We start from the raw sequence: 14,224 nt of genomic DNA, 5'->3' as shown, positions 1-14,224 counted from the left end.
CTCTAGAACACAGAAGGCCCTTCTCAATCCTTGCCACCTGGGGGTTGCAGGACCTGGAAAGCCCCATTCCCAACCTTTTGCTGGGGGCCAACCCAGGCCCCCTCCCTAACTCTTCACCGGGAACATCCAGAGGTGAGCACTCCTCCGCCCTCCCCCCGGGCCACCCCCAGAACACATGTACCACTTCCTCAATCCCCAACCAATGAGGACACCTCCGAAACTTGATGCCAACTCCTCAACCCCGCTCCTGGATCTCCCCAGGACCCAATCCTCCCCAGTCCCTAACACCTGGGGACTGACGGACATAGAGATCCCCTTTCCTCATGGGACCCCGGAGACCCTCCACCGAGGACACTCGGAAGGGGAGCACTCCCGCACCCTTCCGCACCTTTCCTCCCCCAGAACCGGTGCTCTCCTTCCCCAGTCTCCATGTCTCACTGGCCTCCCGCCCCCCACGGCGGTGCCCGCCCATCCCGATGCCGCCCGGTCGGCCGGGGACCGGCGGCAGAGGGCGCTGGCCGGGGCCGGGGCGGTGCCGCCCGGGGGAGGGCGCAGGCGGCGGGGCGGGGGCGCGGCGGGGCTGCAGGGCCGGCGGGCGGCGGCCGGGGCGGAGGAGCCAGCGCGGCCCATGGCTCCGCGGCTGCTGCTGCTGTTGCTGCTGCTGCCAGTGCTGGCGGCGGCAGCGGGAGCGGGAGGCGAAGGGCGACGAGCGGCGACCCCCGACGGGACGGTCGCCAACTTGACGGTGGCGGTGGTGCTGCCGGAGCGCAACGTGAGCTACGCGTGGGCTTGGCCCCGCGTGGGGCCGGCGCTGAGCCTGGCGCTGGAAGCGCTGGAGCGGGGTGAGCCTCCGCTCCTGCCGCAGCCGTTCTCGGTGCGCGTCGAGTTCATGAGCTCGGAGCTGGAGGGCGCTTGCTCCGAGTACGTGGCACCGCTCAACGCCGTGGACCTGAAGCTCTACCACGACCCCGACGTCCTTTTTGGGCCAGGCTGCGTCTACCCCGCCGCGTCCGTGGGTCGCTTTGCCTCTCACTGGCGGCTGCCACTTATCACCGGCGGGGCGGTGGCGGCCGGCTTCAGCCGAAAACGGGAGCATTACAGCACGACGGTGCGTACCGGGCCTTCGGCCCCGAAACTGGGCGCCTTCGTCTCCCACCTCCACGCCCACTTTAACTGGAGTGCCCGCGCCGTCCTCCTCTACGTGGACCGCAAGACCGATGACCGACCCTACTACTTTACCGTCGAGGGTGTCTACCAGGAGCTGCAGGATGGCAGCAACCTCACCGTCCGCCACCATATCTACTCTGCGGACGAAGGCGGCCCCGACACTGCCGTGCACTTCATCAAGGCCAACGGGCGCGGTGCGTGGGGCGGCGGGGCGGATGGGGCTGTGGGAGGGGACCCCGCGGAGGAACAGGGCTGAGTGCCCAGGGAGGTGAGCGAGGAAATAGAGAGAGAGGTCCCCGCGGGGGAACCGCGCAGGGCTCGGGGAGGAGGCAAAAGACTCCGCAGAGCGCAGCGAAAGGCTGAACATGGGGCGGGACCTTTCTGCGGCACAACAGGGGAATGTGGGTTCAGTGGGACCTATCTGGAAATGGGAGTGTGGTAGGACCCGGTCTGGGGTACAAGTCGCACACAGGGGTGCTGCATGGCACACATAGTGTGCAGCAAGGGGCTGTGGGTGCCACAGGACCTCTCTGGGTTGCAGTGAGAGGACAGGGGTGTGGTGAAGCACACATAGGACATAGCAGAGGGATTGGGGGGTGCAGTGGGATGTGTCTAGGGCACAACGAAGGGACAGGATGCAAAGAGACCCGTAGAGTGGTGCACCACCAACCAGGGAGCAGGAGCACAGTGGGACTCATCTAAGGCATAGCAAAGGATTAGGGGCCACTGAGCTCTGTCTAATGCACAGCAAGGGGATGAGGACACAGTGGGATTCATGCTGGGCACAGCAACAAACCAAGAAGACAGTAGCACCTTTGTGGAGCACTGTGACAGTCTGAGGACACAGTGGGACTTGTATGGAGTGCAGTGAAGGGCCAAGGACACAATGGGACTCACACAGGGCACAATGAGGGGCCAAGGACATGCTGGGACCCATGTAAGATGCTGCAAAGGGTGGGCAGGCCCCAGGGAAACGGTGGGACCCTCTGGGGCACAAGGAGGGGCTAGGAACACAGAATGACCTGTTTGGAGCAGGAAGACAGGCTAAGGGCATGGTGAGTCCCATGTGGCGCACAGGGAGGGGTTGACAAGGCAAGTTTTGCCTAGGATGCCAGAAGGAGTGGGCACATTTTGTCATGGTGAGGCAGGAGTAGCAGCAAGACCTGCACAAGGAAGTGTGTGTGGAGTGGACAAGACAGGACCCAAGACCTCTATGCTGCCTTGGTGCCAGTGGGGTGCATCCAGGGCAGAATTGGAGGCCATAGAGTCCTGTTTCCTGTTTACCAGCCTGGGTTCCCTGTGCCAGGGGAGAGCTCACATGGATCCTCACTTCAGTGGGGTTTGTGGTGTGAGGGATCCTGGGGACACCCTGCTTTCTGTGTTAGCAGGATCAGTGACGCCCTCAGGACCCAGACATTTCCTCAGAGGCTGTAGGTAATGGTGTGGACGTGGCCATTTGAAGGGCAGCACCAGCTGTGGTTATGTGCCCAGAGCAGCCTGGTGTCGGCACACTGAGTCAGCTGTGCCATGCTCAGGCAAAGCCTCCCAGCCTGGAATGAGGGTGCTCTGGATTGGGCCTGTCCCTGCTGTGCCCCAGGGGCAGGGCTGGGGATGGCCCCGCTCTGATGATGGAGGGATAAATCAATTTGGTGCCTTGTTGAGTGCCCCAAGAGAGCAGCTACATGAGGAGCAGGAGGAAATGGAGGGGCTTACAGCGGCAGCTGGCGAGCAAGGGCAGCCTGATGCTCTTTCATTATTGATGAGTGAGGAGCATTGATCCCGGAGCCAGCCACTCTGCGATGCGTCTTAATGGATCCTGAGATGCTGTGTCATTAAGAAGGACATCAAACTGGGACTAGTGGAGCCAGATGGGCCAGCAGGACATGTGGCTGAGGATGCTTGGGACCAGGATGGGGGTGCATGGGGGTGTGGGACTGGGTTCCCCTAGGACTGAGGTTGCTGGGGTCTGGTCCTTGGGGCTAGGTAGGCACAACATGGCAGGCTGTGTGTGCTGAGAAGTTTGTGGCTGCCCCTCTTGTTTGCCTGGCCAAGAGGCTGGGAAGGAAGCTCCCTGCATGCACCATCACCAGCTGTGGAGTGCAAATCTTTGCACGGAGCTGAGGCTAAGGACTGTGTGGGGAAAAAGCCTAAAATCAGAGATTGCTGTCAACGTTTCCAGTTTAGTGCCATACATCACCCTGGTGAGAATTAATCCCTCCTGATGCAGAAGGGCAGTCATCGCTAGTTGGGGAGGAGACCAGGGTTGGGCTGAAACCTTGAAGGGTCTCTGAGGTAGGATGCAGGAGAGTCTGGGCCCCTCTGGCTACAGCCCAGAGGTGGGGGCAGAGTGCTTGGCCCCACTGGGATGGGTGCTCAAGGCTGTGATCCTGACATTGTGTGCTTTCCTAGCATGGAAATGCAGGGCAGGGACTAGGGACCTTGTAAGGCTGTCCCAGGAGTACCCACGCTTGCATGGTATGGCATGGAGAGGGAAGCAGGAGCTTCAGTTGCAGCCACATCCACAGTCATGCCCTGCAATGGCACTACATGTCATTCCTCTTGGCATCACCCTCTTTCTCCCAGGTGATGGGCAGAAGTTTGGTAAATCTTTTCTGGGTAAAGCCTCCTTCCCTGTCCTACTGTGCCCCTGAGGCTGTTGATCCCCATGTACACAGCTCTGAAAAGCGGGCAAAGGGGGACATTGCTGCATTGCCCCTTTCACTGGTGCCTGGGTGACGTGCAGGGGCCCACATCTCTCCTTCCACTGGCAAAAGCACTGATATAATTAGAACTGTGGTTGAGGAAATTACCGGAGCATCTGCCTGCAAAGCCCAGGTCCCCTGCCTGGGGAGATGGCTGGGTCCTGCTGCTGAGAGGGGAGTGCATTTGGTCCTCACCCTCACAGTCCCTCCAGGCATGATAAGGCTGCTTGGCTGGTGCAAGGGTCTCTGTGCTGCACTGTCCCATGCTGGTGCAGCTGCTCTAAACTAGGATTTGCAGGGATTTACTGCCCCAAACCAGGATTTGCCCTGACTTTAGGTTTTCTTCCATCATGCAGGGGTCATGTAGTGTCTTGCCACCCTGACTGCATGGTCAGGAATATGGCTGTTAACTGCCATCACATCATCATGTGCACCTCCTGAATAAATGCCTGGGGGCTGCATGTACCCCAGCCTCTCAGGACTCCATTCCTCTTGTCCTCAGTGGTGCTGAGGCTGTCTTTGGCCATTTGACCACCCCAGGGGCAGAGTGAACAGGCAGGGATGCTACTGGCCAGGCAAGGAGGCTGCCAGCTGGAGGCCCCATCAGGAAGAGCCCCAAACATTGACCCTTCTCTTCTGCACAGCTCCTGCAACCTGTCCCTGGGGAGCCGTCCAGGTGCTGTCAATCCCCTTGCTCAGTGGCCTTTGGCAAGGCAAGCTTTGGTTGCCACTGCAGGGTCAGCCACCTGGGGTGTCTCACCATCTGCCAACAGCTGTTGTGGCTCTACAGCCTGAGTGGTGATGCCTTTTCCTGGCGCCTGCAGTGGGATGGAGAGGGTCCTGTGCTGTATCTTCATGAGGGGTCCCTCAGCCTCTGCGTGCTGGAGAGACGCTGAGCTGCCCGTCCTGGCCCAGAAATCTCAGGACGGCATATCCCCGAGTGCGAGACTAGCAGAGTGAGGAAGAAGAAATTGTTTACTTGAAGTATTGCAGCACTTGGAGGAAAATCATTTCAGATCCTGAAACATACTTTTGCTCATGCACAGCCTGAGCTGCTGCAGTTTCCCTCTCTCCTGTGCCCACAAGCAGTTCCCCACATTGCTGTGGATTTCCTGTGCCCAGGGTAGCTGTGCTGACTTTCTTCTTCCACCCATGAGCTGCTGAGCTGCCGTTATGGGTGACCCTGTCTGCTTTGCTGTCTAAATGAGGGAGTGTCCTCTAGCAGCATGGACTCCATTCTGGGCTACAGGACTTCCTTTGGTCCCCAACCCCCTCTGTGCTCTGGATCTGGATGCAGTGTAGGGCCCTATGCAGAAGGGCTGCTCACTGGGGCCAGTGCCCGAGCGTGACATTCCTCCAGCACCGCCCTGCCGCCACCGCCTCCTCCATTGCTCAATCCTGGGTTCCCAGCCAGGCTGGCTGGAGCGGGGGCCCTGGTTTTCCGAGGGGTGGGAGGAGGCAGTGGCAGAATCCTCAGCAAGGGCAAGGAGGGCCCCTGCTCAGGGGGGTTTTGAACACCTTTTGGCTCCCATCCTCTTGGCCTGCAATGCCCTGTGCCGACTCCACACCATCACCCATGCAGCACCCGAGTGGGCATCCCATCAGTTCTGGCCAAGCCCCCTGAGGCAGGCAGGGGAACATGGGGTGGCTGACGGGGGCCCGGGCATCCCCTTGTCGTGTGGGTCACACTAGCAAGATGCTCTGTTTCCAATTAGCTCAGGCAGCCACAGAAGGTGCTGGAATCTGGGAACCTGCGCATTCCTGCCGCGCAGCTGGCTGGCCACAAACCCAAACATGGGTTTGTTCCATCCCAGCCCTGCCTCCCCAGGGGCCTCCCGTGTGCAGCCACGATGCCTCTCCTGGCCCTCCTTGGTGCCCTGACTGGGGCTGGCTGGCTGGGAGGAATGTGGGGAGAGATATCCCTTGGGTAACTTTTGCGGTAGCACGATGAACTTATGTGCTGGAGCAGGGTCTGTGGAGTCTGTGTGTAGGGTGCCTGCCTCATTTTTTGAAGCCACCAAGTATGCCCCAATGGAGGGTTGCTGTGCCCTATCACCCCAGGGGAAAGCATCCCACCTCACAGTTGGTCTGGGCATGCCAGGGTGGGCTGGTATCACCCCTCTGACAACCCACATCTTGCCCCCAGTGGTGTATCTTTGCGGGCCACCAGAGATGCTACAGCAGATCATGCAGCTGGCGCAGCGTGAGAACCTCACAAACGGTGACTATGTCTTCTTCTACTTGGATGTCTTTGGAGAGAGCCTGCGGGGAGACTCTGCCCGTGACCCCTTCAAGCCCTGGCAGCAGAGCCTGGGCCAGGACTCAGGTCTGCGTGAGGCTTTTCAGGTGAGCTGCACCCACTGTCTTGGGGTGGGGACCTTCCAAGCCTGACCCTGGTATGTGAACCAGAGTGCTGTGTTTGGTTGCAGATGGTACTGGTGATCACCTATCATGAGCCCCAAAACCCCGAGTACCAGCATTTCCAAACGCAGCTCATCCTGCGAGCTAAGCAGAAATTTGGGGTACAGCTCAACTACTCCTTGGTGAGTAAGTTCTCCTTCTTGTTGGGGTGGTGAGGCCCTGCTGCATGGGGCTGTGGCACCTCACCAGGCTGCAGAAGGTGGGACACAGTCGTGGGCAATGCCAGAGGGGCCATCCATGGTGGGAACAGCCACAGGCACTGCCATCCCTGCAGGATGTGTGAGGCCCCAGCCTGATGTTACAGGCCTGTGCATGGGTACATAGCCCCAATATGAGAGTTTGAAGGTCCTGGGGAAGGGGTGTGTGGCCACAGGTGAGACGAGTTTCCTTTTGGCAGATGAACCTGGTGGCAGGGTGTTTCTATGATGGGATGCTGCTGTATGCCATGGTGCTGAACGAGACCATACAGGAGGGTGGCTCCAAGAAAAATGCTACCCACATCATTGAGAAGATGCGGGACCGCAAGTTCCATGGTAAGGGTAGGTGTGGCCAGAATGAGGATGCCCCAGGAGCAGTGGGACCCAATCCCCATCCCACCTGGGTTTTGCTTCTCCTACAGGGGTGACAGGGCTGGTGAGCATGGACAGCAACAATGACCGGGACACTGATTTCAACCTATGGGCCATGGCTGACCCTAAGAGTGGGCAGTATGAGGTGGGGGCCAGCACCAGGATCCTGCCAGCAGCCAGGGGTGGGAGATGGGATAGTGGGGGCTGGGAGGGCCTAAGCTCTCTCTGCTGTAGGTGGTGGGACACTACTCAGGTGTGGAGAAGCAGATCCACTGGCTGGGACGACCTATCCCCTGGGTGAAGGGGGCTCCCCCCTTGGACAACCCGCCCTGTGTTTTCGATGTGGATGACCCCTCCTGCGATAAAAGTGGGTGTACTGAGTCCCTATGCCCCTTGTACCCCAGCACCCTTCTGTATGGGTGCATGGCAGTTTGACACCTGTGGCCAGGTGGACCACCCTGATGTCCTCTCCTGCCTGCAGCCCCACTCTCCATGTTGGCCATTGTGGCTTTGGGCACTGGTCTCACCTTTGTCATGTTTGGCATCTCCAGCTTCCTCATCTTCAGGTCAGTTGGGGCTGGGGGAGCCTCTGCCTGAGCCCTGGGCACCCCTCAGCCTGGCAGTGGGGCAGGCAGGGCTGTGGGTTATGGGGCTGTGACCCCTGTGTACCCTCCAGGAAGCTGATGCTGGAGAAGGAGCTTGCCAGCATGCTCTGGAGGATCCGCTGGGACGAGCTGCAATTTGGGAGTCCTGAGCGGTACCACAAGGCAGCAGGCAGTCGGCTCACCCTGTCCCTGGTGAGACTTGCCAGCTCTGGGGCACCACTGTCCCCCTGCTCTTGCCCCTGTGCTGCCTTCCCCACCTGCATAGCACTCCTGCCTTGTTGATCCCCTACACAGCCCTTCACCCTCTACCGGACCATAGCCCCATTGCATCCATCCCTTACACAGCCCTGCATCTTTACATAGTTCTCCATCCTCTGTAGAGCCACGCTTCTACCTATCTCCTGCATGATCCTCTGTTCCCTGCAGAGTCTCTTTATTTCCCTACACAGCTTTGAATTCCCTGCAGCACACTATCCCTTATCAAAGCCCTGTGTGGCCCACCAACCCACACCTTATCCATCCTCTACATGCCCTGCAGCACATTATACTTCATCCTGTAGTCTTCACTCTCCCTAAAGACCATGCAGAGCTTGTCTGATCCTTCAGAGCAAAGGTCCTGAACCCTCCCCCTGCACATGCCTGGGTGTCGTTGCCCTGCTCTGTTGGTGCCTGACCCCTCCCACTCTGGAGTCCCCATCCATAACCCAGCTCCTTCCCTGCAGCGTGGCTCCAGCTATGGCTCACTGATGACCACGCACGGCAAGTACCAGATCTTTGCCAACACCGGCCACTTCAAGGTCAGTGCAGCAGATGGGGAACTGAGTCCTCCTCTCAAAACCTCCCATTCCTGCTGGGGTGCTCCCCCTTGACTGCACCCCCAGCCTATAGGATGCTGGCACCTTCCTTGCCTCCCCAAGTCCACCCAGTGGGCACTGACCTTTTCCCTATCCCTGGCACCCCAGGGCAACGTGGTGGCCATCAAGCACATCAACAAGAAGCGCATCGAGTTGACGCGGCAGGTGCTCTTTGAGCTGAAACATGTAGGTTTGGGGTTTGGGTTTGGGTGGGCACACTGCTTAGGGGTGCAGAGTCTGGTTCTGGCAGCAGGGGGACCTCAAGCTTGCCTTGGCTCTGCTTCCACCTACAGATGCGTGACATCCAGTTCAACCACCTGACGCGTTTCATCGGGGCATGCATTGACCCTCCTAACATCTGCATTGTCACCGAGTATTGCCCACGGGGCAGCCTGCAGGTACGGGGGTCTGGGGGCTGCAGGACTGACAGGCACTCATGGTGACCTGGCTGGGCTGGGCTGGGCCTTGAGGATAGGGCTGTAGTTGCTGGTGGCCGCCCACACCTCACAAGATTTGCAGCAGGACTGCCCAAGCAGGTGTCAGAAGCTAGGGGAGGGGTGGGGGACGGGGGCACAGAGCTCCCCCACAGCTGGGTGTTTGGTGAGGCTGGTGCCGGTGTCACCATCCTGTGGGTGCCTGTTGGAGTCCACTCAATGTGCTGCCCCAGGATGTCCTGGAGAACGAGAGCATCAACTTGGACTGGATGTTTCGCTACTCCCTCATCAATGACATTGTCAAGGTATCCAAACGAGGGGTGCGAGGGGGTAGGGATGGTGCCTGAAGGATGCAGCTTCACCGTGTCTGTCTGTCCCAGGGAATGGCCTTCTTGCACAACAGTATCATCGGTCACCACGGCAGCCTCAAGTCCTCCAACTGCGTGGTGGACAGCCGTTTTGTGCTGAAGATCACCGACTATGGGCTGGCCAGCTTCCGCTCACCCTGTGATGGCGAGGACACACATGCGCTCTACGCCAGTGAGTGCCTGCTCAGGGTGGCCAGGGGGATGAGATGGCACTGACTCACCACCCCACGGCTGTGTCCCACCAGAAAAGCTGTGGACAGCACCGGAGCTGCTGCAGAAGGGGCGCCTGCCCACCCCAGGCATGCAGAAAGCCGACGTCTACAGCTTTGGCATCATCGTGCAGGAGGTTGCCCTGCGCAATGGCCCCTTCTACATTGAGGGCATGGACCTGAGCCCCAAAGGTGCTGGCTGGGGGCAGGGGTGGGGTGATCTCCTCCCCATCACGGAAGCGTGGTGCTCATTGCTGGCCACTCCCCTGACAGAGATTGTGCAGAAGGTGCGTAACAGCCAGAAGCCCTTCTTCCGCCCTTCCATTGACATCGGGGTGCACAGTGAGGAGCTGGCAGTGCTGATGGAGCGCTGCTGGGCACAGGAGCCAGCCGAGCGTCCTGACTTCAGCCAGATCAAGATCTTCATCCGTAGATTCAACAAGTGGGTGGCTGGCAAGCAGGGAAGGTGGCCCTGAGCGGGAGTGGGGATAGCCATGGGGATGGTGGCTGGCAGCACCTCTTTCTGCGGTGCCAGCTGCCTGAACCCTGGCAGGGAGGGCAGCACCAGCATCCTGGACAACCTGCTGTCACGGATGGAGCAGTACGCCAACAATCTGGAGAAGCTGGTGGAGGAGCGGACACAGGCCTACCTGGAGGAGAAGCGCAAGGCAGAGAACCTCCTCTACCAGATTCTGCCCCAGTGAGAGAGGGAAGAGGGGAGCATGTGGGTCTGTGGGTTGATATGGGGTCAGCGTGAACCCACTGATGTGCAAGCACGGGGTCCCTTGCCAGCTCTTCATGCTGGTGCAGGGCAAGGGATACAGGGGGAACGAGGGGTCTTGGGTAGGAACCCACTATCATCCTCCCATCCTCACCAGCTCTGTGGCAGAGCAGCTGAAGCGTGGAGAGACGGTGCGGGCTGAAGCTTTTGACAGTGTCACCATCTACTTCAGTGACATTGTTGGCTTCACTGCTCTCTCAGCAGAGAGCACTCCAATGCAGGTGAGAGCAGGGCTTGAGGGGCAGCCCCCTGTGGGGCTGGTGCAGCAGGGCTTGTGCCCAAGATGTACCACCCTTGGGGCTGGGGGGACATGTGTGCCTTGCTCCATCCAGGTTGTGACACTGCTGAATGATCTCTACACTTGCTTCGATGCCATCATCGACAATTTTGATGTCTACAAGGTGAGGAAAGTGGGGTGAGCAAGCATAGCCCCTTGCAGTGAGGCAGGCAGCAAGGAGCCTGGGGTGTACCTGCTCCCCCTGACCGTGCAGGTGGAGACTATTGGGGATGCCTACATGGTGGTGTCGGGGCTGCCAGTACGCAATGGGAAGCTGCATGCCCGTGAGATCGTTCGTATGGCCCTGGCCCTGCTTGAGGCTGTCAAAACCTTCAAGATCCGGCACCGGCCCAACGACCAGCTCCACCTGCGCATCGGCATACACACAGGTCCGTCCCTATGCTGGGCAGCACCGCGGCTGCTGAAGGTGTGCCCACCTGCTCTGCAGCAGCCCCATGCATCTCTGTACCCGTAGGTCCTGTGTGTGCCGGAGTTGTGGGTCTAAAGATGCCACGGTACTGCCTCTTCGGGGACACAGTAAACACTGCATCCCGCATGGAGTCCAATGGCCAGGGTAAGCCAAGGGGCTTGCAGCTGGGGTCTGGTGCCATGGGTCATGGTGCACTCCAGGACCCAGCTGTGTCCCTTTTGCCCTTGTGTGCCACCCAGCCCTGAAGATACACGTCTCATCCACCACCAAGGAGGTCCTGGATGAGTTTGGCTGCTTTGAACTGGAGCTGCGTGGGGATGTGGAGATGAAGGTGAGGGTGGAAGGACCCTGGTAGGGTGCCAGCTTTTCTGCTGTAGGGACCTGTGATGGGTGAATGGGTCTGGGCTGGAATACCTTGTCCCCTCAAGTGGGGTGGGATGGCACCCAAGGAGGTGTGGCAGCAGGGTGATGGGGATCTCATTGCTCCCCTTTATCCCCACAGGGCAAGGGGAAGATGCGGACGTACTGGTTGCTGGGTGAGAGGAAAGACACCAAAGTCATCTGAGCTCAGTAGCAGAGCACCTAACTCTGATGGGGCCACCATGCTTTCCAGCACCTGGCCCGGTGGCATGTATCAGCACTACCCCATCACCACAACCTGCCCCACCACAGCCTCCCTGCTTCATCAGGGCTTGGGCACAGGGGATCCAGCAGCCATGGCACCACCTGCCCCTCTCCATCAGCACCAGCAAAGTCCATGTCCCCACACAGCCACAGCTGAGGCAGGGGAACCAGCCTTGATCCAGTCCAGGGGGTGGGACCCTGTATCCTCCCACTCTTTGGGGTCCTGCCACCCCTGCCCTCTCCCCTATGGCTCAGCTGGCTCTGAGCCACTCCTGGGGCCTGGCAGCCCCATAGGGCACTTTGCCATCTCTTTTCAATACCTGGCCCCTGGCAAAAGCTGTGCCCCACTCTCCTTGGGGTGGGAGGCAATAGGCGCTTCTGCTGGGACTAGCCCTGTGGCCAGGGCAGGTTCAATGCTGCAGCTCCCCTCCTCCCCAGTCTCCCCACCCCTGTATATAGCCCCACTGGGTCGTGTAAATAACCGCCTCCCCCAGGTGTAAATATAGGAGTCCTGCAAACTATTTTGTTGAAATACAAACTGCCTCAAATCCCTCTGTGTCCTGATCTGTGCATCACTCTGCTCGAGTGCCAAGAGGAGTGAGGAGCTGGGAGGGGACCCCAATACCAAGCTCAGCCTGTGGTAGGGACAGCTGCTTAGAGCATTGCAGAGCATTGTATACAGGAGGGTCCGGCTGTGGCATGGGGTTGGATTCTGGCCACAGGACGCTGGTGCAGGGTGGCTGTAGCAGTGGCTGGTGAGGGCTCAGGGCAGTGCTGGGAAGGCAGGGCTTCTGCAACCAGGTTTGCTTTGGCTCAAGGGCTGCAGTGTGTTCCTCTGGCCTCATGCTCTGGCTGCATTGCTACTGCCTCTGCCTGGAACCCACCTGCCCTTGTGTACTCGGGGCTGCATGTCAACCATTGCAGATGCTGAGCAAGGGCAAGGAGAAAGGCTTGGGGCAGCAGTGGCTTACAGATGAACTGGATGGGGGTCTTGACACCTGTGTCGTGTGGGCTCATGGAGATCAGGATGCCAGGGACATGGTGCTCCCCGTCCAAATGGAGACACTGGGACTATCTGTGCCTCTTTATTTTTTATTGCTTGTGGGTCTGGAGCTGGCTGCTTGGGGGTGTATGGGGCAGGGGCTGCTCTAGGTGCTCAGTGATGGGAGTGGAGAAGGCTGCATTCCTCCGAAAAGGACTGTCCCTGCTGCAGACGCTGGTGACACCCTAGAGGAGAGAGGTCTCTCTCAGCAGCCGACTTCCTCGGGTGCCGGCAGGGCAGGGTGCTGGGGGGTACTTACAGGCAGGCTGTGGGCTTGCTCCAGCCAGAAGCTGCAGGGCTGCTCTGTGCAGTAGTTGTGGGGCTGCAAATAGAGGCAACATGACAGTGGGCCCAGAGGGCAACATGATAATGGGCAGGGAGGTCAGCACGACATGGAAACTTTGTAAGCTTTCTAAAAGCTCACAAGCTGCCACAAGCTCAGGGGTAGTGTCCTCTGCTTGTACCTTGGTGGTGGGCAGTGGCATGAACTGGCAGCCCTTGGTACAGTAATCCTGGTGCGTGGTGGAAATTGACTCCATGGGCATCTGGCGGGGACAGACCTCCTGCAGCATCTCATTCCTGTTGACAGAGCAGAACCTGCACCCCTCACCTCTGGGTTCTCCCCACTCCCTGGGCAGGCATCCACAGAAGGATGGGTGCTTGGCTTCAGGGGTGGGTGGCACGTGGCGGGGGTGTAGCCTTGCCTGTATTTTTTGTAGAGCATGGACTCCAGCATGGTCTGCCGCTGCCCTGTGGGGGATAAGGTTAGCTCTGCAACTAAGATCTTGATGTGTTTTGGGGTGTACATGGCTTAGGTGGGGCTCAGCCTCACCTCGTCCCAGTAGTAGAGCCCTGTGTGGTGGGTGGTAGCTGTCCTTTGTGCTGGTCCTGTTGGTGGGGCAGGAGAGGAGCTGGTGGACCAGCTGCCCGTGGTGGCCATGCCAGTGGGGGAAGCCCTTGTTGCCTGGCTCCTGCCCTGGCACAGTGTCCAGATGGTTTGTGGCTCTCTGGCAATGGATGGTGTGGCTGCAAAAAGGGGGCAGGAGCCCACCATGCAGTGCCCCATGCCCACTCCCAGCTTTTAGGCTTTCGGTAGTCCCTTAGGACTTCGGCACAGTTCAGAGGTGGGGGTGAGTCACCCCTCCTGCTGAGCATCCCCAAATTAGACACAGAATCACATACAGAATTAACCTTGTTGGATCATCAAGATCATCAAGTCCAACCTATCACCCAACACCATCTCATCAACTAAACCATGGCACTAAGTGCCTCATCCAGTCTTATTTTAAACTCTTCCAGGGATGGTGAATCCACCACCTCCCTGGGCAGCCCACTCCAATGGTCAATCACTCTTTCTGTGAAGAATTTCTTCATAACATCCAGACTAAACCTCCCCTGTCACAGGGGTACTGCCCCATACCCAAGACCATGCTATGTAGACAGGTGCCTGCCACAAGCCCTGGGAGTAGCCTCAGACATACAAGCTGCAAAAAGGGAGGACAGTCCTTCCAGCTGGCTCCTTAGGAAACCTTAAGTGGGGGGCATCTGTGGCTGGGGCACAGCTGACCTCCACTGCTCATATGGCCATGCCAACCCTAGGCTGTCCCTTTAGTGGGCAAAATTTAAGAGCTTTTGAACAAACTGTGAAGTCCCCAGGCTGTGGCATGGCTTGGCCCATGTCACCCCCTGCCTGGCTTGCCCAAGTAGATGTCCCTGTACCCCTGTGATAGATTGCAACAGC

General features: G+C 59.0%; 1 protein-coding gene across 1 annotated transcript; it reads left to right on the top strand.

The window, feature by feature from the left end:
- Positions 1-628: 628 nt before the first annotated feature.
- On the top strand, positions 629-11,382 carry NPR2 (natriuretic peptide receptor 2). The gene is made up of 22 exons (XM_054397367.1): positions 629-1,361; positions 6,016-6,215; positions 6,299-6,412; positions 6,688-6,823; positions 6,910-7,004; positions 7,094-7,226; positions 7,341-7,425; positions 7,536-7,656; positions 8,187-8,261; positions 8,427-8,504; positions 8,612-8,716; positions 8,986-9,057; positions 9,133-9,292; positions 9,366-9,521; positions 9,603-9,771; positions 9,883-10,029; positions 10,208-10,331; positions 10,443-10,511; positions 10,602-10,776; positions 10,863-10,961; positions 11,057-11,148; positions 11,320-11,382. The coding sequence occupies exons 1-22, from the start codon at positions 629-631 to the stop codon at positions 11,380-11,382; spliced, it is 3,201 nt and encodes a 1,066-aa protein (XP_054253342.1).
- Positions 11,383-14,224: the final 2,842 nt, after the last annotated feature.

The sequence above is a fragment of the Indicator indicator genome, chromosome Z, assembly GCF_027791375.1.
Source record: "Indicator indicator isolate 239-I01 chromosome Z, UM_Iind_1.1, whole genome shotgun sequence".
NCBI lineage: Eukaryota > Metazoa > Chordata > Aves > Piciformes > Indicatoridae > Indicator > Indicator indicator.
This window is presented reverse-complemented; position numbering and strand designations above follow the sequence as displayed.